The following is a 22,086-nucleotide window of genomic DNA, read 5'->3' on the forward strand; positions in this document are numbered from 1 at the left end:
TAAATTTTATTTTTTATATATTTTTTTTCTTTTTGACATTTTTTAATATATTTAAATATTTTAAAAAATAAAAAATACACAAATATTAATTTTTTAACAATTAAATAAAGAGTAAAATTAAAAATAAATAAAAACATGAGGGATCAAAATAAAAAGAGTAAACTATTAAGACATAATAGTATTTTCCTTTGGATTATCTAATGGTGCTGCTACTCGACCTAAGATTTTGTCTCCTCAAAATTATTATTAGTATAATTGTACTTTTTTCTATTCCATAAATATAAAAAATATATATAAATTTACAGCAAATATGCTATATAATAAATAAAAATTTTGGATAATAATTTTAAAATAAAATAATGATTTCAAGATGTAAATTTTGTAACCGATAACTCATAATTCAGGGAAATCTAAATATTGTTATAATTTGCCTTCCAGAAATATAAGCCTGAGATATATATATATATATATATATTTTTTATGTGAAATGATATCCATTATTTTTCAAATGATCGTTCTTTCATCCTTTTTTATGTTAATGCAAATGAATAATAAATAAATTTTCAATAAATTGATAAGACAATAATAAAAAAATGATTAAAAAGATGATAAACAACATATAATGTTGAAATTCATAAAATCTATAGTGTTCACTGAATTACACACTTGAATTACAAAGTAATGCAATGCTTTAGGAATCTCAGCAGATAGAGCTGATAAAGTTAAACAATATTTTGAAGAAAATAATCCCCCTCCCTTAAGAGCTAGACCAATTTTAATGGCCGTTAACAGTTCAGAAACGGGCAGTGATATGGGAAAAGAGCGCCTTATAATCCTTCGTGGGCGTACCAACTCCCTCTGGCTTTGAGGCCAAGTCGAACGCCTTGAATTTGGCCTCCTCAACCTGTAGTGCCTGTTGAAATGAAAGAGAGTCGGCTTAGCAAAGGCAATGCCCCCAAACATTTCAAATCGGCTAACTCCCTAAAAAAAATCCAATAAAACCACACTTGCAGCACAACTTTAAATACCACCTGAATGCATACTTCCGCTACGTCTTCCCTGGAAATGGTTTTTGTTTCCGTCTGAAGAAGCTCATCATCCTTTCCAACAAGAAGTTCTCGGATTCCTCCTTCTCTATCTTGCAGGCCTCCGGCTCTATCAACCAGCAAGGTGGTGAATGTCAATGGGCAATTGACCATAGTATTATTAACATAGTGATAGAATTCTCAATTGAATTACTATAACACGGAAGAGTATCTGGTTCATTCAATTAAAGTTTGAAGATAAATCTGACCCTTAGGAAACCATTCTAAGTTAAATAAAATATTCAATTAATTTCAAAGATTTGCACTTCGACAAAACTTGCAGCCAAAAGGGCGCTCCTGAGAGAGAGATCATGGCCATTCAGTACAAAGCCGCTCATCTTTAAGGCATGGAGTCCTTGTATTGACATTTGTTACAGATTGCCAGTGCTATATCCTTAAAACGGATAGTGGACTGCAAAGGTTAATGTCCTATCTGCTATACTTCCAAGAGAGAGAGATTCTCAAGTCACAAGACAACGGGTAGAAATTGTTGTAGGCATATAACGTCCTGATATGGAGGTAATCAAATGCAGATATGGTTATTGAATGGAGTCCACTAGTTTTCTAATCTATTTTATTTTATTTTATTATTATTTAAAAAAAAAAAATAGGACACCATGATGCTGGTTGTCTCCAGAAGCAAAATGTTGGACAGAAACGGAACCCTAAGGGAATAAAACACGATTTAGACTATTGATAATTGATCCCACTAACAAGAAATTCATATCTTCATTCATCATCCAAGCATCATCTAGGTAAACAGGTAAAAAAACATTGTTCAGTGTGAGAAATTAATAGGCATGGAAATGGGTCTACCTTATAATTGTATAGGGAATACCAGAGTCGGCCAAATATTGCTCAGCCTTCCTTTTCCATATCTGTGATATATATAGGACATAAGATACAATACCCAAGAGAGAGCCACATGCAAACAAGTAATTTAATATTAATTTTATAAAGGGATTACGAACCAAGATATTGCCGTTACCCAAGCGGTTCAATGGATGATTCGGGTTTGTTCCCCCCATAGATCCAACCAACACAATGTGCTTCACTCCAGCGGCCTTAGCTGTCACATGGATCAATATAATTCAGAGAAACAAAAAGGGCAGCAAACACAATTTAAATAAAGTGGACAGGAGGAAAGCAAAAGCTCACCAGCATCTATTTGATTTTTCTGCCCAATCCAATCAACCTAATAAGCAAAGATATTGGGTCAACATTAAGCTATAAATTAACAGTTACCGAAAAAAGAAAAGAAAAAACTTGAAGCTGATATGAATGTTGAAGAACATAACGCCGTCCAAATATCAGCAAATATGAGCAACAGTAACTACCTGTTCAGGATAAGCTCCGTCTTCGAAATAGAACTCGGGCCGTTCACCCTTGGTTGGATCAAACCCAGGTTTCATCTTGGGCACAGCGCTCGTGAGAATTACGAGAGAATCAATACCTTGGATTGCAGGAACTATGGTGCTGGTATCCCTTATATCCCCAACAAACACATCATCCGCTCCACCAATGTTCCCCTTGCTCTCTTCGGTTCGAACGAGACCTCTTGCAACATACCGATCTGACCTCTCCTTTAATTTCCTATAAACTATCTGGCCTGCCGAAGCCAACCCATAAAAACCCAGGTAAATACGAAACTCGCCTAAAGTAAAGCAGAGAACAAACGAACTAAATAGAGAATTAAAGACAAGAAGGGGCACCTGTTCTGCCACCAGCTCCGGTGACAAGGACCGTGCTCCGAGCCAACTCCGCCATTGCTGATGATACCACTCCAACTCGTCGAGATCCCTTTGTTTCTGAAGAAATGGGTACCAAGAACGAAGCAGTGAAATAAAGACGGGGAATCGGGGGTCGAAGTTTCTGGAACCCTTATCGCCAGTGAGCTGTGTTTATGACATTGACCGAATTCTTTATGAGAAGAGCGTTGAGGTAGTTGTGGCGATGCCAATGGGACACGTGTACAGATGGCCATTGAGGAAAGACTAGTAGGATGGGACGTCCATCTGTTCGGCCGTCGGTAAGATATTCAATCGGAACGTTGATCTGTGTACCTTCCTTCCTACCTTCCGAAGCTTTGGCTGTGATCCATAAGATCCCTTCGCTCTTCGAATTCTCCGTTCCCTTTCTTAGCGTGAACATTAACATTCACGTAAGTTTGTCCTGATTATTTAAAATTAAATTATATCATCTTATCTCGTTACTTATTATAATTTTTATGCAAAGTATAAAAAATAATTTAATTTTCTTAAATTTTAAAACAAAATTAATAATAAAAAAATTATATTATAATAATATTTTATTTAACTTTCAACAAAATATATAATCCTATCTCATCTAAAATATGTAACTAAACGAGACCTCGAATCTAGTATATATCAAACCACTTGGGAGTAATAGAAGTAGAGAAATTTGATAAAGAAATTATATAAAAATAAATTTATAAGTTAATGTAATTTAATAATTTAATGTGATACGTTATATTATAAAATTATTTTTATTAAAAATTAGATATAAGAAATTATATAAAATTACGTTAATTTATGAATTTATTTTTATATAATTTCTTTATGTCTGTAATACTTATTTTTATGCTAGTACACTTAACCAATTATACCGACTCCAATTACAAGACAACGCATGAGTTTTTCATCAGAATAATAAAATTTGTATAATTGTTTTATTGATTGAAATAATAATATTTATATTATAGATATGAAATATTTTCATTATTATATTTTAAAAAATATTGATCAAAATTACTTATTTTTTATAATATATATAATTTCAAGTGATATGAATATGTTATTTTATATGCGCGTATATGACATGCATGATCTCATAATATGCTTGTATGGTGTAATCTATATATCTTTCATAATTTTCTTCTCCAACTCCTCTCAAATATTATTGTTTCTACGACCATTAGGCCACGTATGACTATACGATCTCTCTCTCTCTCTCTCTCTCTCTCTCTCTCTCTCTCTCTCTCTCTCTCTCTCTCTCTCTCTCTCTCTCTCTCTCTATTACAAAGAGATCATAAAAGGTTTTGAAATTTTTTTTTTTAATTTTTCTCTATAGTTTTTATAAATTTAAAAAAGAAATATGAAGAAGGAACGTTTTATGTTTTAGGTTTTTATAAATTGGAAAACAAAGTAAATTTATAACCTTAGTTTTGCATGAATATATATAGTATTCTCTTTTTTATATTATTTTTGTTTGATCTCTCCTAGGGGTGTAAGCCGGTTGGTCTGAATTGAAAAAACCGACTAGATCGACTCATTCGAATGGGGCTGAACTCTAGATCAATCGGTCTTAGTCTCATAAATTGTAAACCAAAACCATTCGGTCCAGTCCCGGAGTTTATAAATTTTAAACCGGATCGGACCGAACCCTTATATATATTTTAAAAGTACATCTAATAATTTAATATATTATTTTTATATAATAATTATATAAGTAAATAATATAATTTTCATCTAATTTATTATCATTGACCATATAAAATATTTTTTAATGAGTTAGTTACATAATCTACGTTAATTATTCACTTAATTTTAATTTAATAATTAAAAATTTTTTTATTAATTTATTTGAAAAAAATAAAAAAATAATTATACCATACCGATTTACATTCGAATCTCTCCTATTGCTATAAAATAAGGAGAGACATACGTATATATTGATAAGAGAAATGATATTTGCAGTCGTGATTGTGCAAGCGGCGTGCAGTCGTTTTGAAAAAAATAAATTAATATGGGACCCACATGAAAAAAAAACTAACTTTTTAATCGTGGAACTCACTTTTTTTTAAAGCGATTATACTGTATTTGTAATTCCACAACTGTATATAGTAGTACTGATATTGACAATCCCCCTTTGAAACGATTCGGCTGTTTTTGGCCATTTAACAGCTCCCAATAAAAACAAGCCACGTATAAAGTTCTACACTAAACAAAGCTGGTCTGATCTGATAAAACCATATGATAAAACCATAGCGACGCCGACGAGAACATGAAGCAGCTCGACATTTTGTACTATTCTTGATATTTCACAAAATATCCCCCCACTTCATTAGTAAAAATCTTTAATATTTTTAGAGGACCATTCCAATAAGAGGGTTCAATATATAAAAATGATCTATAATATATTAAATATTAAAAAATTTAGAATTTAGGCCCAACATGAACTCAAAAGTCACGATGGTTAAAAAAAATTTAAAAAGAGACATACATAACGTCACTTTTAATGGAAGTATAAAAATAACAAGAAGTGATAAGATTATTCAAAATCTTAAATCTTGACTATTCTAATAAATCTTGGATGAGATATATATGATAAACGAGTCTATATATACAGGTAATCTTTAAAGTTTAAAAGGATAATATTTTTGAATTGATTTTAACATTGGAGTGTTTGCAGGAGGAGCCCTCTCGAATTTCATATAAAAAGAACGGCTGAATTATAAGAGATTAGAAGTGAGACACGAACAATTTCACAAAAATATTATCACCATTACAACCTCTACAGCTTTTGCGGTTCAGTTTTTAGGCACTATTGCGAGAAAAAGCTCTTGTTGGAGTTATTGATGCTTATCATTGTTCTGAACCTTATTTAGCTTCGATTAGACTTTTGATTTTATTGATGAAGCTAAAAGATTTGGGGGGGTGGTGTTTGGTTCACTGCTTAGTGAGAAAATCTAGAAGTTTGAGTTTTCCTACCCTATCTAGGCTACTCACTTTCAGGGTCATCTTCTTGCCCATGGTTTTTGCCCACCATTTGTTCTAAATAGAAGGAGTTGGCCGACGATTTTTGCACTGGGAGAGGATGAGGGTCAGCGGGAGAGGGAGAAGGTAGGGGGGGTTCGAGGGAAATTTTAATTTTTTCAGCTTGCTTATAAGCTATTATGCAGGCATATGGGTTGAGAAGTGGGAGCCCAACGTGACAAACATTCATTGGAGGGCTATTATTTGAGAAAAATCAAACTGACTGGTGGGAAGGTTTTCTCACATATTAATTGCGTTTACTTTTCAATAAAGATGGTTCATAATTTCAAGCTCTACTCTAAGTCTAGATTGTTGAACTATACTAACAAATACTTAATCAATGCACCTATAGTTTAGTTATTTACACAATCAATGCACCTAAATTTTAGTTGTTTGTCATTCTCACCATAGTTTTTTCCCACTTCCACAAATCAATCAATTCATGATTTGTAACAATAATAAAAAGCTGTCGGTGTCGGTGGTGAACACACACATTAAAGAAAGCACCACCGATGCATGCTTGTTCGTCTTCTATTGTAACAAAAAATATATATATATATAAAAGTCTGTCACGTTAATTAGTATTAGAGATAAAATTAAATTAAAGATGTTATCTTTAACCATTAGTATAAAAAATAATTAATATATTTTAACTTGATTATAAAAAATCAAGGCCCGTCCAACCAACACGCTAGGTCTGAAAGGGTAATGGGCAGTACTATGGTTGACTCTGAAGGCCCACAAATTTTGGGCCTTCAAAATTAAGGAATCTGCTCCGTTCCTTTTGTTCTAGGCTACTCGTGGCTCTGCATCCACGTGATGGGCCCATTCATCAAACGTGCCAATGGAATTGCCAACGTTTTTATCGAAGTTAGTTAAACAATCAAATCTTGATAGCTTGCAAATTTAAAACTTAGGGTGTAATTTAATTTCAGTAATTTAAGTGCAAATTGGGAAAAAAAATTATGGCAAGAACATTATTGGATTTTATTTATTTTATGGAAACTGATATTCCTATTGACAAAATGTACCGACCAGTGTTTTTTTTTTTTAAAAAAAAAAATTGTATTTATTTTTTAATATTAAAAAAAACTGACACAAATGATTTAGAAAAAAAAAAGAAAAATAATCTATACTGTGAGTACTGAATTGGTACCTTTTTATCGGTGGCTCTAGCAGCATCCTAAGCCGTTTGAATTAAGAAAACACTTTTAACTCATCTCATCTCATTATTACAATTTTTTCAAATTCGCACACAAAATATAATAAACAATTCAACTTTTTCAAATTTTAAAATAATAATAATATTAAAAATAATATTTTAACAATATTTTATTTAACTTTCATCTAAAACTATCTCATCTCATCTCAATATTCTATTTCAACTCACGCAAACTCCTTTGCCGCAGCAGTCCCATGCCATAAACATTTTGATATGCCTTTGTAGTAATGTCCCAGCAACTTGTGCCAACTCAAAACATATAATGTAAAATCAACGTCTAATGATGAATGGGCCCACTTTCTTGCATTCATTGATGCAATTTGCAAACAGTAGGCCAGCTTCTCCTAAAATCACAATATTCTTATTCTAGTCTATCCTATTGATCTTTCCTCCATATCTGTGATTCACCATGACAATATTCCAGTCTATCGTATTGACAAAGCTTTTTTCTCTTTTGTAGACAAGTCGTATTCCTCCTACTAATTGTGTGTACGTATGCGGTATATGACTTCGATAACTTGTACAACTCTTTGCATTAATTAATTAACTATCAAAGCAATACCAGGTCTTGTACATTGAATATCATACGCAATTTGCTTGACATTGCGTCCTTCAAATTCAGGATAAATAACAGTATTAGTCATTCTACTCCGTCGTATTACGAAATGATTAAACGAGTCAAAGTACTCTGCTTAACGATGGTTAGCGTGTATTTCATGGTATTATACTTGTGCATCTCTTTCACATTAGTAAAGGTCGAAGTATTCCCAGTCTTGCATGTTAAATTATAAGACACAAAGTAGCACGACACCCCAACCTTTTGTTCTGTGTTTGCATGTTGATTATGACTCCAGTGACAAAGATGTCCATTGAAACACAGGGAGTGAACACTGAGTTGGAGCCAAAAGAAAATGACAATTTGTGGGGGATAAAATAATTAATCAGAAAGAAACACCTACATCATCTACAGAATCATGATATTGGGGCATGGGAAGGTTAGGATCCCAAATACATGATCTCTTTAATTTGTCATATTGGTGATAAACTATGAACTAAGCTGTCACAGAAGTCTCCACTGCAACCTTGCCAGGGTAGGCAACTTCTGATTTCATCTCAGCCTCCAAGAGCTCTGGTATTGCTTCCCTAATGTTGTGGATGCTTTCTAAAGCGTAATCTGCACCTTTAACTCTCTGGGAATTGCCAACCTGCAAAACAGAGTTGACACAATAGGATATGGGGTTAGTTGTTATAACAACAAAGCAAAGAGTCATCTTGTTAAGGGTAGAGAATTCCCAATGACATACCAACACAGTATGAAGACCCACACGTTTTCCAGCTTGTATGTTTCGAACACTGTCCTCAAAGAACAACTGAAAGAGCAAGCATATCAATGATAAAGGAAATGTTAGTAAAGAGTTCATCATCGAAAGAAAGTCAAAAGATGATCCTGAAGTTCTTAAAGATAATCTTCTTACAGTTCTCTGAGCATTTATGTTGGCTATTTTGAGAGCTTTTTCTATGGCATCTTCTGATGGTTTGCAGACAATGGGTGATTTTGGTAATGCCAAACCAAGGTTAGGCTGAGCAAAATGCCCAATGATGTCAAATATATCAGAGCTACTGCTAGTGTTTGTGGAAGGAACATCAGCACTAGCAGCAGAAGTATTGTTTAATCCCACAAACTCAATGTCATCTTCATCATCTGAAACAGCACTTTTGTGAATGGGATTCAAAGTCTCAAAGCAGATGATCCCCTCAAAACAGTCTTCTAATCCAAGCTTGTGGAGTACTTTGGCTGCGTGGACTCTGTCTGCATTTGTGAAAATCTATTTGCAAAACAGAAAGAAAGATCAATAAGAATACAGTCACGCTTATTTCCTTTGCTAGGGTACCCATTTGGTTAATCAGTTACTTACAACTTTACGGTAAGGCAGGCTCAGCAAACGACTTCTCAGAACAGGGTCGGGTTTTAAGTTCTCATATGGTAATCTCCCATGAACGAAACTGTTACAGATGAAAGCGAAAGGTCAATCACCTTTATAAAGAGCACACAAGCACAGTAAAAGATGACAATCCTTCAAGATCAACACCACAAGAGACCAACAGGTAAAAAGAAAGGGAGACAAGAAAAAGCCAAAGAAGAGGAATTTCCATACCTGTGATATTCATCATAGTCAAAATCATAGCCAATTGCCTGCAAAAAGAGAATCCCATAAAACATAATTTATCGGTATGCTCAGGTTATTCCAATGATAAAATTTCTTAATCAATCAAATCCATACCCTAAGACCAGCCATTGTTGTTCCATAGTTCTTGTACAGAAGGTTGCACAAGTCAGGGATTTTGCTCTTATCTATGCCAAGTTTTTCGACCATATAATCTACAACAAGGGCATCATCCATATACACATTAGAAATGCATAATTGGCATGTATAAGATAGAAATCGAAGAAATTAACTACCTTTTGGACTTACCTTTTATATTCTGGAGGCATGCTGCGGCAATACCAGAACTAAGAGGATACAAAGTGTCATCCAGATCTGCAAGTTTCGAACATATAGTCACAAAATCATTCCAAGAGCCAATTGAGACTAGCACTCAAAATCTGCAGTATAAAATAGCATACCAAACAGAAGGCATTCATATTTGGGCCTCTGACCCTGTCTGTAGCAGTCCTCGAATCCCATTTTTTATCAGAAGCCCTTGAGCAAAGAACAAAAACAAGTGAACACTAAGCTCCACGATAACTTAAACCCACCAAAGTTTAAATGCAAATTCATTTTGAGTTTCAAACGACAAACTTTCTTGGCTTTAAACCAATTAAAGGCTCCTATTGACGCAGATTACCACAATGTGAAGAAAAGTCTATTCAGGTTAAGAATTTGTAAAGTTTCTGAATGAACAAGCCACAGCCACTAGTACATCTTGAATCAAGAACAGGGGGACCAGCGACTTTATGTGGTTAGAAAACCTAAATGGAACGTCCAAAAGCTCAAGTTCCATTATCAAACAACTAGCTGGCAACAAATATTAGCTGTGCCCAACAAAGACAAAGCCGCAAAGGCATAAATACACCATCGGGTTCTCTGAACAAAGTTCATGTGATTTAGCAAACCCTTTCCACCGTGTGTTTTACCTTTAAGAACCAAATACAACTCACAAGACACAAACTCTTCCGGCCTAACTAAAAAGAGGCTGCATATTGAAACGAAAAACTAGTTCACTTTCTTCTACGAGACTCCAACTGTTCATTTGCATAAAGTCGAAGATATATAAAAGAATATGGAAATTAGAAAAGGAACTTGAACGAAACATTTCTTTTTTCAATGAATGAATCACAATATCACTTGTCGGGCCTAAAAAACTGTTATAGGAATAAAACTAAAACCAACCTTTAATTACGTTAGATAGATTAAAACGGGTTCACTTGCAAAGCAAATCAAAGTGTAGTTCACTTTGCAGCAAAGTATAAACTTTTTGCCCCTTGATTTCGAGACAAAACCCAGCATTAACAAAAGTTGAAAGCGCTGAAATTGGAACAGTAACACAAAGACAAAAAAACAAAGCAAAGCAAAACAAAACAAAGCTCTTTAACCAAAAGAAGACAACATGGCCTAGATAACCATTCATTGCTACAGAATTCAAAGACCCCAGAAACCAAAACCATGTAACCCAAATTCGCAGAACCCAAATCGAATATGCTTTCATGCATTGTGATAATGCCAGGGGAAACTAAAATGCAAGAAAAGAAAAACATCACGGAGTCCAAATAAAGACTTACCAAAAACTCGAAATGATCACAGGAAGGAAAAGGGGGAAAAAAAAAACGAAAAGGAAAGGAGGGGGTATTCGCGAAGGGCAAAGAGAGAAATGCAAAGAGAATGTGATGCAGGAAGGAGGAGGAAGTGGGAGGAGGAAGAAATGGGAGGAGAGGTGGGTTTAAATAGGCAGAAACCGTTGCTTCTTGAGCACTTCTCTGAATTGAAAATTAATTAATTTAGTTATTTAACCACGTTTAATTAATTAAAATTCAAAACAAATAATTTAAGAAAGTGACAGGAAAGCCACTGTTTCAAAGGTCACAAAGTTCAAAACACCGTGTAAAATTGTACTTCTGCTACACCGATTGGCTGTGTACACAAAATTCCCGTCTTGCCTAACTGTACAACGCCTGTTCACATTGTTTTTTTTTTTTTAATCTAATTCCAATTAAAAATGACTTTTTTAACCTTTTTTTTTTAATTTCCTGGAGATGGTTCTCTAAAATTTTATAGGGATCAATCATTGTTTATATTAATGAAGATTCACGTTTTATTTGTTAATATTTATTAGGCATAAAATATCATTAATGTGTAACTCATTATTTATATATTTTTTCTCCCATGGCAAAGATATTTGTATTATATAAATGATTCAAGTTACAAATGATGGAGGCTAGGTGTCCCACAATCATAATATATAACACAAATGATTTCAAGTATTCTTGACCAATTAACTACTATATAATACTACTAAGAGGGAGTGCGAGTATACCCGCGCTAATAAACTGGATCCTATCAGAATTTCACACAATTAAGCATGCTTGAGCAAAAGTAGTACTAAGATGGATGATCTACTGGGAAGTCTTTATATTCCACTCCTTATTTTATTTTAACTATCAAGATGGTAGTCTAGTTGGTATGAACTGATATTTCTTAATTTTAAAGTTAAAAATTAAGATGTAAATTAAAATTACTTGTAGTAATAAAGTCTGATTTTTGAGTAATGAGGTGAGACTTTGGATCAGATGGATATTTTGGAAATGTTGTGATGATAAATTTACCCTTAAAACAGTAGCTATAGCTTAAATTGGATTTTATAGCGGGGAAGAGCTCCTATAGTTATACTTGATCAGGCAGAATTGCTATGCTGATCACCCTATCTCTCTTTTTTTTTTTTAAGATTAAAAATAAAAAATAAATACTAAGAGGCCACTTTAATAGTGGTTAGAGTTGGAAGTCTAATTAAACGATTGTTTTCGACGTCCAAAGAGGCCACCGTGTGATATAGATGAGTTGCAGCAATTGAAGAAGATCTCTAATCCCACGGTCGTAGGTAGAAAAACTTGCGTTGAAAATAACTTTAAATATAATAGAAACCCATTACGTGATATGCTGTATAAATTATCTCGATTGCTTAAATTGGGGACAATAAATTCAACAAGGGAAAAATATTATATTTCAAACAAGCAAGAAGGGACTAGAGAAGGTATATATGCCTATGATGAATATGACCTATTTGACATGTTGAAAAGTCATTTTATAAAATAGACAGTTGTGCAAAAATAATTTAAGAGAAAGCCCATGAAACTTTGTTGCAATAATTTCAAATCAACTTAGGAATTAGAACAAGTGAACTGCTACATATGTAGAAAGATTATACAGAGTAAATTTATAAATTTATGTGATTTCATAAAATCCGTTAAATATACTTTATAATAAAATGAACTTTATAATCTAAAATACCATATCAAGTTACATCTGTTTATAAATTTGTATAATTTTTTTATGACTAAAATATTTTCCTTAAAACAAATGATGATGAAATAGAGGGAGAGAGCTAGTGAGGGGCATTATGGTCCTCAGATGAATAGCTATGGGTTCCAAACCTAATACATCTGGACACAGCTGGAAACATGGTAGATCTAGATTGGCATCTAGCATATGATATTTTTGATCAAGCCTTTTTATAGGGATAAAAATAGCATTAATGTGCCCAAGAAGAGGAGGCTTACTAGGTGTGGGTGATAGAGGACAAAAGTGAAAGAAAGAAAGAGAGAAAGAAAGAAAGAATGTGATAAATTGGTAATTGATCAGGGGTTCACCAAACAAAGGAACGTGTCAACATTGATTTTGCTTTTTAAGTAGAGTTCAACATCCAAGGCAGTCCAAAGACGAAATGATAACATATCCTCTCAAATCTTGAAACTATGTGCTATAAAAAAGATAAATGTTCATCTTCTTTCATCTTAAATTGTGTTATTTTTAAATTGATTGCTAGCCTCATTTTAAATGACAAAATCTTTTATTTAATTATTTATTTATATAAATAATTTTTTTTTGTGATTATTACTCTTTGAATTACTTATTACCTTAAAAATAAATAAATTTAAGTTGATGGTGGTTAATTTCAACACTTGGTCAATATTTTTTTAACATTTTTCAATGATGAATATTTTGGCCTTTCAAAACTCTCTGCATGGTGCCAAATATTCAATTATTAATATGATTTTTTTTTCTTTTCTTTTTTTCTCCCTTGGTTGGTACAGCTCTTCATTTGTTATTTGTTTGTTTTCTTCCTAGGTCCGTATTTTGAATTATTTTCTATTCAATTAAAGCAACACGCTATGAGAGTTAAGTTAAGTTTTTTATGAATAGTAATGAGTTGAGATGGTGGAGTAAGTTTTATAGGACCTATCAGTTTAAATGTATTTATCGAAAGTTGAAAAAAATTATAGATTCCGTATATATAAAGAGATGTTGAATTAAAAAAAGTTGTGAGTCCTATATATAAAGAGGTTTTGAATTGAAATAAGTTTAATAATTTGAGAGCTGAGTGTTTAGATATTTGACTTAACTTAAAATTAGACTAAATTGAATTGATTTCAGTTGAATCTAAATTCTAAACAGGACCTAATTTCTCTCTTTTTAGAATGATCAATTACATCCACAAAATCAATAAAAATCTACCAAATATCATAATGTTGAACCGACAATAATGAAGCTGATTTCTCAAGTATAAAATATATACGTATCAATGATCTAATTTCATTTCTAGCAGCTTCTTAAGATCCTAGCAACTTGCCAATTCAATATGCATATAATACCAAAATATGCACTCAAGAGTCAAGACCACTCTTTCCAATGTTGTGGGTTGGTGTTTTCATTGCAATATAATAATGATATATTAATGCTTGTTTAACAAGCAAGGTGTTTGCTAATGTATAAATTAACTAATGCACGTATTTTGTCGTTGCGTTTTAAAGAACTCATGGTTACGAAGAGAGTTCCAGATCTATTCATGCGACAAACGTGAAGTCATCGACAAACTCGTGTTGATGCTACTTGGCTTGATCTGTCAATTTTGCCACGCTGCTTGCACGCTTGTGAAGATGTGCGAATGCATTTATGTACGTACACATATAAGAGAGAAGGAGCCACTTCCCACTATTATAGTGAAAATGACTAACCTACTAATGTAGACCACAGCACAACTGGATTCTCATTATATTATATACTTGGGAATAAATAATTGGAGCCCTGAGACCACCTTGTGGAAAAAAGGGATCACCGGCCAAGTTATTCCAATAATTTTCTGGAGCAAGTACTTTTCTACCACTCGAAGAGAGATAGACAAAACAATAAGATACCGACATTACAATACTTAACATTGAATTTCATATTGCCTATAGACAACGTACACCATATGTCGTGTTTCATGAAATTCACATATTATGTATGTCTTTTTTATTCAAAGATTAATATTACATATAGTTGTGAAGTGTGTACGTATTATACAGTCTCTTTAAAAAAGAGTGAGATCTGCTGTAAAAAATAATTTTCTTTTCATATAGATTCTATATTTATTTTTTTTTTTTAAAATGATTATACGATACTTATACACTCATAACTGCAAGCATCATTTTTTTTGTTTAAATCATGTAAAAAAATGTTTGGGCGGAAAATTATATGAGATAAAAAGGAAATAGATGAATGAAGGGGATGTAGATTCTAATTTGTTTAAGCATTCTTTCTCGTTCACAATAATTTAAAGGAAAGATGGTTACGTTTTTGGAGAAAGAAAATAAAAATATTATGGTGGTAAGGTGGGTTAGCTGAGTCCGGGAAAGCACCATTTCTAACTCTTTCCCTCAATTATTTCAGTTTTCAAACGCCTGGGCTGGCTATGACTATGACCCATATATTATCATATTCCTATAAAATACAATTACTATTGTTATTATTATTACAATACTGATGCAATTGTTTTTTGGGAAAACCCCCCTGCAGATTCATCAGTGGCGGGGTTGGCTCACTAGGAAAGCTACACCATCGGAGATTGTACACTCTGATCTGGCAAACCAGTCAGGTTGGCTCTAAAATAGTATCTGGTTTTTGAGTTTCTACCATTTTTGTTATTTGAAAATCTCCGCTTCTCTGTAAATAAAAAAAAGTTATGTTATATATAATTATTTTTATATATTTTTTATATATTTTATTAATATGATTGATCAAAATAATTTTAAAAAAATGGCATAGTCAATCATATTAATAGAATGTACAAAAATACGTAAAAGGGAATATATATAAAATTTTTGTTAAAAAAAAATGATTTAGACAATATATATACTTATTTGGCATTCAAGTGTTGTCAATTTTTCATTTAAGTGTTGTCAATTTTGCTGCTACATAAAGCATGAAACAATGGCTCCTTTTAACAAACATCATCTAAGATTAATAAAAAGACAACAGAAAAGGACAGCCTCACTATTATTGAAGGACAGCCTCACTATTATTGTAAGATAAGTATCGTTGGCAACTTTGAAGCTTGGCTTCGTTTCTCGCACGTGAATTATCCTATACATTGATTGCACTCTCATGATCTTATTCTCGTTACATTACGTTAATATAATATTATTTATCAACCATTTAGAAGAATATTGTTAACAATAATTAACAAATTTAAGCGTTGTTATACACTACCATATCAACTCACTCCTATTAAAATACGTAAGATAATTATATATTATAGAGCATTTTTCTTTTGGAGTAGAAACATTCAACCATGTCCTACCATCACTTCTCCTCGATGATAATTGGACACTAAAGAATATTTTTATTGGCACTAGATGTTTGAGACAATATTCCGACTAATTTCAGAGTGCACATGCTCTTGATAAGGAAGTTTTTATAAAAATAATTCAAAGAAAAAAATCCTCCAATACTATAATATCTAGAGATTTTTTGTATCTAGAAAAATTGGAACCATAGATCTAAAAAGAACATACTTCCAAACCTAAGGCTTTTATCCCAATCCTAATCGACAAATTCAATAACCACACAAATGATTGTCAAATATTAGTTACTCTTTAAGACTATTCCTTTGTTTGCTTTACAGCAAGGAGGCCAATAATGCTTGATATCATGGGCAAGCTTTTACTCTCAAAAGAAGGTGAAATTTGGCCAGAATGATTTTAAAGCTTGCGTGCTGAATGACTGACCCCATTGCCAAACAAAATTCAGTCCCATCATTCCATCACAAGTAAGTTGGCACGTAGAAAATTCACCTAGTAAAGAGGTCTACAACTGCTAGCCAAGAATGGGTAAGCCGTTCTATCCTCTCTCTAGGTAAAAGAAATTAGGTAACCGTCCGAGGGAGGGAGGAGCCGCCGTTCTATCCTCTCTCTAGGTAAAAGAAATTAGGTAACCGTCCGAGGGAGGTGGAGCTTCGGCTCCTCCCTCCCTCCCCCCCAACCTTTTCTGTTTTCATTTCTGTTTTTCAATGCTTTTCTTCCTGAAATAAGATCGGCTCCAGAGGCCTCCACCAGAGGCTGTGACCCGAGACCTTTACTTCTTTTTTTACACCCAGCTGGGCGGAGAGGTTTTCTTTTGGGGTGGAGGTTCTCGGTTTCGTTTTTGGGCGAGATCCCTGACTGTTTTGTATAGTCTTCTGTGGGATGTTCCTCAGAGGGTTACAACCTGAGTTTGAATCGGGTGACTTGCTCCTGGAGATGATGTTTTTGCTTGTTGGCTTGGGGTGCTTCCCGCTGGGTTAAGGATCTCTGTTTTATCCATGGAAAACAGAGGGTTGGTTTTCGGGTTGTAAGCCGAGCTGCATGGAGGTTTTAAAGGGGTTGGGGTGGAGTCCGGATGCTTCTCATGGTGGTTACTCTTTTGGTTGGTGGCGGAAACCGGGTGTCGCAGTGTTAGATGGTTTTTCTAAGTTCTTCTTTATTTGCGTTTTTGGTTGTTAGATCTGTTTAGATCTGGTGTTTTGATTGGGGGTTGGGAATAAGCCTCGGTTTTTTCGTCTCTGTGTGGTTTTGGATTTGGCTCTGTGTCCGTTTAGTCTAGCTGAAGTATTTTGGTGGTTGTGGCCAGGCGACGGAGACGGTGATGTAATCCTTGTGCAGGGAGTACGCCGCATCCTCCACGGAGCGGCAAAAGAACTTTCTGTCGAAACCTGTAGGGATGAAGGGCTGAGCAGGAGCCGGGCGGGGGAAGGATGCAGAGGCTTGTGGGGAGGAAGATGGGCGGCGGTGGCTTGTGTTGAGATGAAACCCTAATAGGGTTGGGCCCCCATGGTCCTACGGGCTGGATCTTTAGCTCGGGTAGGGCCTTTAGTTCAGGTTGGGCCTTTAGTTCAGGTTGGGCCTTTTTGTTTTTCCAGCCCCTTAGTTTTATTTTGTAGTAAATCTGCTTTAGTTTTTTATAAATAATAAAATAGGCTTCTGTCCCACTCCTCTTTTGGAGGAATGTGGGTGTTTGTCCTACTCCTCTTTTGGAGGAAGGTAGGTGTTAGTACTCTTCCTCTTTGGGAGGTGAGAGTTTGGTTATTCTCTTTCTCCTTGGGAGGATGGAGCGGTGTGTACCTTTCTTTTTCGGAAGGAAGGTTGTTTCAGCTCTGGTTTTGACAGAGCGCTTTCTCTTTTGACTGTTGTCAGGAGAGAAGGTGTAGAAGTTTAGACAATGTCCGTCACAAAGAAATTTGTTGATGGGGAAGCTCCTGAGCAGTTGCGTTAGTTGACTTATAGTTTGGTTCTCCTGTATTGATAAGTCACAGTTGTAACTTCGATTATGAATGAATGCAGATGCATTTTCCCATAAAAAAAAAAAAAAGTAAGTTGGCACGCACATGTACGTAGAGTCAGCATCCAACCAATTTTAAGTACTGTGCTTAAAAGACGCTGGTCACCTCTGTTCCCTTTGATAATTATGGAAGTTGGTGAATTGGAATTGTAACGATCGAGAATGTGTTCGGTGACTAGCTAGGTAAGAACAAAATCTTGGTTTCTTCTATATATTTACTTTACTTTCTAAATTTGGTCTAACTTCGAAAAGTAAAATAGTGATCTCCATCAACAAAAGCTATTTATACAACATTTACCGTTTTGAGCTGGCCGGCAATGGATAAGTATAAAAATTTACAAGTTCATTAATGAAGATCTTTGGATTGACAATTTTTAATAAACCAGCATAATCCATACGGTTACGACATGTGAAGATAAAGATTAGCATCGATATACATAATTAGATTCGGAATAATTCAGGTCGACTCGATCTAATCCGATTAATAATTGAGATAATGTTAGGCCAATTCATAGACTACCCGAGTGACCCCATAAGAAAAAAAGACATTTTGATTACTCGGGTAACCCAAAGAACCTAATGAACTGAGAAATCGTCACTTGAGTTTTGGTTGAAAATTGAATTAATTGTGAATTGACAAGCTGCATGACACTCATTTAAAGTACCTTTTGTTGAAATCCTCTTGTATATCTTTTGCCATGTCTTCCAACGTTAGGAGTTATTGAGTGTTTGTGAATATTATTTATTGAGAAATATTTTAGTTACAAATGGATTACATAAAAGTAATCCTACAAATTAACGTACGTTGTTTTATGTGATTCGTTAGATTGTAAATTTATTTTATTGTCAAGTAGATTTAACGAATCATATAAAATCACGTCAGTTTGTGTGATTGCTTTTGTATAATCTCTTTGTGGTTATAACAATCCTCTTATTTATTTTTAAGGGTTAAATACATCGCGTTGTGAATAGATACATAAATGAATCGTGTCAGATTAATTTGTGAGATAGGTGTGTACTGTAGTGTTTGAGTCAAGATAATTGACCCATTTAATTATAATGACATGGTGCGAACCCAACCGAATTAAAGAATTCGGAATGAATCAAATTCCTCTAAAGGCTAACAAAAGATTCACACACACACATTTTTATATATATATATATATATATATATATATTAATATTCAACTATCACGATTCAAACATGTAGAATTAATGTCTAAACAAAGTGTACTCCCTCTCCCTTAGCAACGCCCAACAAATACTAGCAGAAGTTGCTATAAATAATAAATGGCTAATTATTATATCCATAACATGATTTTGACCCCTTTAAATTGCTCGTCCTCGAGGGCAAGGTGGAGTATCACAGTCGAATTCTTCCAGCCTAATCCAATTAATCATCTTGTCACCCCTCAGAGGCTGATCTCCTAATTTGTTGAAACTTGTTCCTATCTTTCCTTGTCAACTTTCCTGATCAGCGTCCAATGTCCATCATCAACTACAACTCCTTATAAATTTATAGTAGTTTCTGCTGGTACATGCATACATGCAGCTTTGAAATTCATGCAAAGCTTTCGCAGCCTCAACAAATTAAAATATCTAAAACTCTTTTGTTCAGTACTGCTGAACTCCTTCAATGAATGGTTGCTGCCATTAATTGCCGACAGCTAGCTCAATTGCCAAACTCATTCCATAATTTCATCATGTGTTGACCTTTCTTGATCTGATCATCAGACTACTTTTCGACTTCCTTGGCGTATTGGAAAGAGTTGATTTTGTCTTCTTTGCCTTGTTTTCGTCAAGAAACAGATCGGATCGAATCCAACCTATAAATGCAGTACCATACTAAGGAAAAAAGTTTTCGCATGTTTTTCTTAAGTGTGCGTCTGTTGTCGGGAGACTTGGCTTTTACACCGTCCAAACTTAAGCAGCCACCTCATGTTTTAACAATTTTATTATAAGCTAAACTACATCCGATTTAAATTTGTTAACAGGAAAAGTCTTGAATCTTAATACATAACCCTTAAAAAATCCTAAAAATCATTATGCTAATTATTTCCTAGACAACTTTGGGCTACCATTTCTGTCATATGAGGGAAAACCGGCTTCCAAAACTGGTTAGAAGGAATCAATCAGTACATTTGTCATTAAAAGCGTATTAAAAAAATGACAAAAAAAGAGTCCTAAACATAATTCTCCCTCATTAAAAACCCAATATTAAAAAAATCAGATAATATTAAAAAAAGAAAGAAAGAAAGAAAGAAAACAAAAATAGAGATTAATGTGGTCAGATTCAATGACCCAAAGAGACATTTACATTGCATCAAAAATCCACTCAGCTTCACACACACCCACCTGTCCTCAACTTCATTTGCAGCCTCCCCTCCCCTGATGAGTAGGATACATTATCATGCAATGAAGACTGAAGTATTCTAAAATTGGAGGCCAGGACGAAATAGGATTACAAGCAGTGTGAGTTTTGTTGGGTTGTACAGAAAATCACAGCTTCGCCTTTTAGGGCCCCATTTTGTGTGACAGAGACCTTTATGCATGGAATTATATGCCTGCACCACATATTTGCTCTCCACATATTCTCTGTAGTCAGTACGGTTGAGTTTGATTTAAGAGTAATTTAATGACCACACCAATCACTTTTTAGGGACCTTAACATGTCATGTAGTGTAACAAGAAATGCACGTGGGCAGCGTGATCACCTATGCCTTCACACACACGCTGGAAAAAGGAGTCCACTCCTGCATTCACAATAAAACAATAGTGACCACACGCTATTCCAAATTTCATACACCATGAGTTACTAAATGGCCTTTACCAAATATTTTCAGAAGATTAAAAAACAGACCAGAAGCCCTGAGCCCTTACATCCAGCAGGGCATCCGCTATAGGCATAACTAGTATGCGCATGATATTAGGACAACAATCAAACTAGTTTAAAAGAAAATAATATTCATCATCCTTTTATCATTTGATGCTAATAATCCCACGTCAAGAGATGCGGAAAGGATAATGATAAAAGGATTATGAATAGCACCTCTCATTTTACAAGCATCTGGTGTGACAAATTACAAAACCCTTGCCCCACCCAACCGCCTAGTGTAATGGCAGAAATATCTACTCATTACCTTGAGGGCAGGCGGGATGAAGCTGCACTGTTGAGTTCCCTGGATCCGTTCCTTGTAGTTCCCTTAGCCTCATTATTTTCTTGGAACCCTTGCCTAAACCTATCATAATCTGTGGGCGTTTTTGACTTCAATGGTCGCTCTCCTAATACTCACAAGTCACCTTGATGAAAGACCTCCTTTTCAAACAAACAGTTTTGCAATCTCGGATACGTGCCTCTTTGTGCTCCACTATCAGCTAATCAGTACTGTTGTAAACCTTAGCCATCCATCCTGTAACTTCTCTGTCAAATATCGAGCTAACCAGTCTTGCTGCTGCAGGTTTTAGTCATCTTAAATGCATCATCCCTTTGAGGAAAAGAAAGAAGACCCCACCTTATCTCCGAAACCATAGACTGCAACTTGGGCACAGGTCGTCTTGGTCACTTTCTCTAAGTCATTCTGGGCTCCAGTTAGGATCTTCCTCAACAATACCTGATCCAAGAGAAAAACCACAGTGCCATAATTAATTGACTCAATCAGAAGTTTACATCATTGCCAAACATAACCTATTTATCATCCAGGTTGGCATCAGCCTTCACCATACTGCTTTTCTCTTTGGTGATGAAAAACTCACCTATTTAGCTCAATATTTGAAGAACTTCACAATGCTATTAGATATTCACTACTCTAAATAAGATCGTTGCAGAAAACTGCATTCTAAGTAAGATCGTTGCCAAAAACTGCATCAAATGATATTTTCTGAAAAGATTTCCTCTCTCATGTAATTAAAAGATTTTCTTAAAAAAAAAAAAAAAAAAACTGCATCAACTCATGTATTAAAAGATTTATTTTCTCTCTCTCTTTAAATTTAATTAATTCAAATAGTTTAACGTTTTTAAAATGTGTAAGAAAGTTTAGCGATAGATTGGTTGGCTGACCCCACCCATTTTATCCAAACATGTATGATTGTTCCAAAAATCTTCTCGGCAAGTAAAATAAATTTTGTTGCAGGAATTGACAGTTCTCTGAAATATTACA

At 34.3% G+C, this 22,086-nt stretch overlaps 2 protein-coding genes and 2 long non-coding RNA genes across 4 annotated transcripts; 1 reads left to right on the plus strand and 3 right to left on the minus strand.

The window, feature by feature from the left end:
• Nucleotides 1–606: 606 nt before the first annotated feature.
• Nucleotides 607–3,178, minus strand: LOC122276185 (uncharacterized protein At2g37660, chloroplastic-like). Its single transcript, XM_043085748.1, has 7 exons — nucleotides 2,798–3,178; nucleotides 2,423–2,694; nucleotides 2,244–2,280; nucleotides 2,057–2,154; nucleotides 1,902–1,963; nucleotides 1,032–1,155; nucleotides 607–913 (listed from the first exon to the last, which is right to left on the minus strand). Exons 1-7 carry the CDS (start codon nucleotides 2,850–2,852, stop codon nucleotides 794–796), a joined length of 768 nt encoding a protein of 255 aa, XP_042941682.1. The 5' UTR covers nucleotides 2,853–3,178; the 3' UTR covers nucleotides 607–793.
• A 4,704-nt stretch (nucleotides 3,179–7,882) lies between these two features.
• LOC122276183 lies at nucleotides 7,883–11,021 on the minus strand. The gene is made up of 9 exons (XM_043085747.1): nucleotides 10,864–11,021; nucleotides 9,709–9,784; nucleotides 9,557–9,622; nucleotides 9,365–9,462; nucleotides 9,239–9,276; nucleotides 8,999–9,086; nucleotides 8,558–8,908; nucleotides 8,387–8,452; nucleotides 7,883–8,287 (listed from the first exon to the last, which is right to left on the minus strand). The coding sequence occupies exons 2-9, from the start codon at nucleotides 9,767–9,769 to the stop codon at nucleotides 8,135–8,137; spliced, it is 921 nt and encodes a 306-aa protein (XP_042941681.1). The 5' UTR covers nucleotides 9,770–9,784; nucleotides 10,864–11,021; the 3' UTR covers nucleotides 7,883–8,134.
• Nucleotides 11,022–16,191: 5,170 nt separating this feature from the next.
• On the plus strand, nucleotides 16,192–18,085 carry LOC122275200. The gene is made up of 2 exons (XR_006228499.1): nucleotides 16,192–16,468; nucleotides 16,530–18,085. It is a non-coding gene; the product is annotated as an uncharacterized LOC122275200 (long non-coding RNA).
• A 2,015-nt stretch (nucleotides 18,086–20,100) lies between these two features.
• LOC122275585 lies at nucleotides 20,101–21,838 on the minus strand. The gene is made up of 3 exons (XR_006228605.1): nucleotides 21,683–21,838; nucleotides 21,070–21,540; nucleotides 20,101–20,682 (listed from the first exon to the last, which is right to left on the minus strand). It is a non-coding gene; the product is annotated as an uncharacterized LOC122275585 (long non-coding RNA).
• Between the last annotated feature and the right edge of the window lie 248 nt (nucleotides 21,839–22,086).

Source organism: Carya illinoinensis, chromosome 9 (genome assembly GCF_018687715.1).
Source record: "Carya illinoinensis cultivar Pawnee chromosome 9, C.illinoinensisPawnee_v1, whole genome shotgun sequence".
Lineage (NCBI taxonomy): Eukaryota > Viridiplantae > Streptophyta > Magnoliopsida > Fagales > Juglandaceae > Carya > Carya illinoinensis.

What these genes read in the sequence shown, in the direction of transcription:
- LOC122276185 (XM_043085748.1), bottom strand. Translation starts at nt 2,852, where the DNA reads ATGGCGGAGTTGGCTCGGAGCACGGTCCTTGTCACCGGAGCTGGTGGC. An exon ending in ACGGAGCTTATCCTGAACAG is followed by an intron (nt 2,281 to 2,422) that starts GTAGTTACTGTT and finishes TTTGCTTATTAG; the next exon opens with GTTGATTGGATTGGGCAGAA. An exon ending in TGGGTAACGGCAATATCTTG is followed by an intron (nt 1,964 to 2,056) that starts GTTCGTAATCCC and finishes TATATATCACAG; the next exon opens with ATATGGAAAAGGAAGGCTGA.
- LOC122276183 (XM_043085747.1), bottom strand. Translation starts at nt 9,769, where the DNA reads ATGGGATTCGAGGACTGCTACAGACAGGGTCAGAGGCCCAAATATGAA. An exon ending in ATATGAATGCCTTCTGTTTG is followed by an intron (nt 9,623 to 9,708) that starts GTATGCTATTTT and finishes CGAAACTTGCAG; the next exon opens with ATCTGGATGACACTTTGTAT. An exon ending in ACATAAATGCTCAGAGAACT is followed by an intron (nt 8,453 to 8,557) that starts GTAAGAAGATTA and finishes TTGCTCTTTCAG; the next exon opens with TTGTTCTTTGAGGACAGTGT.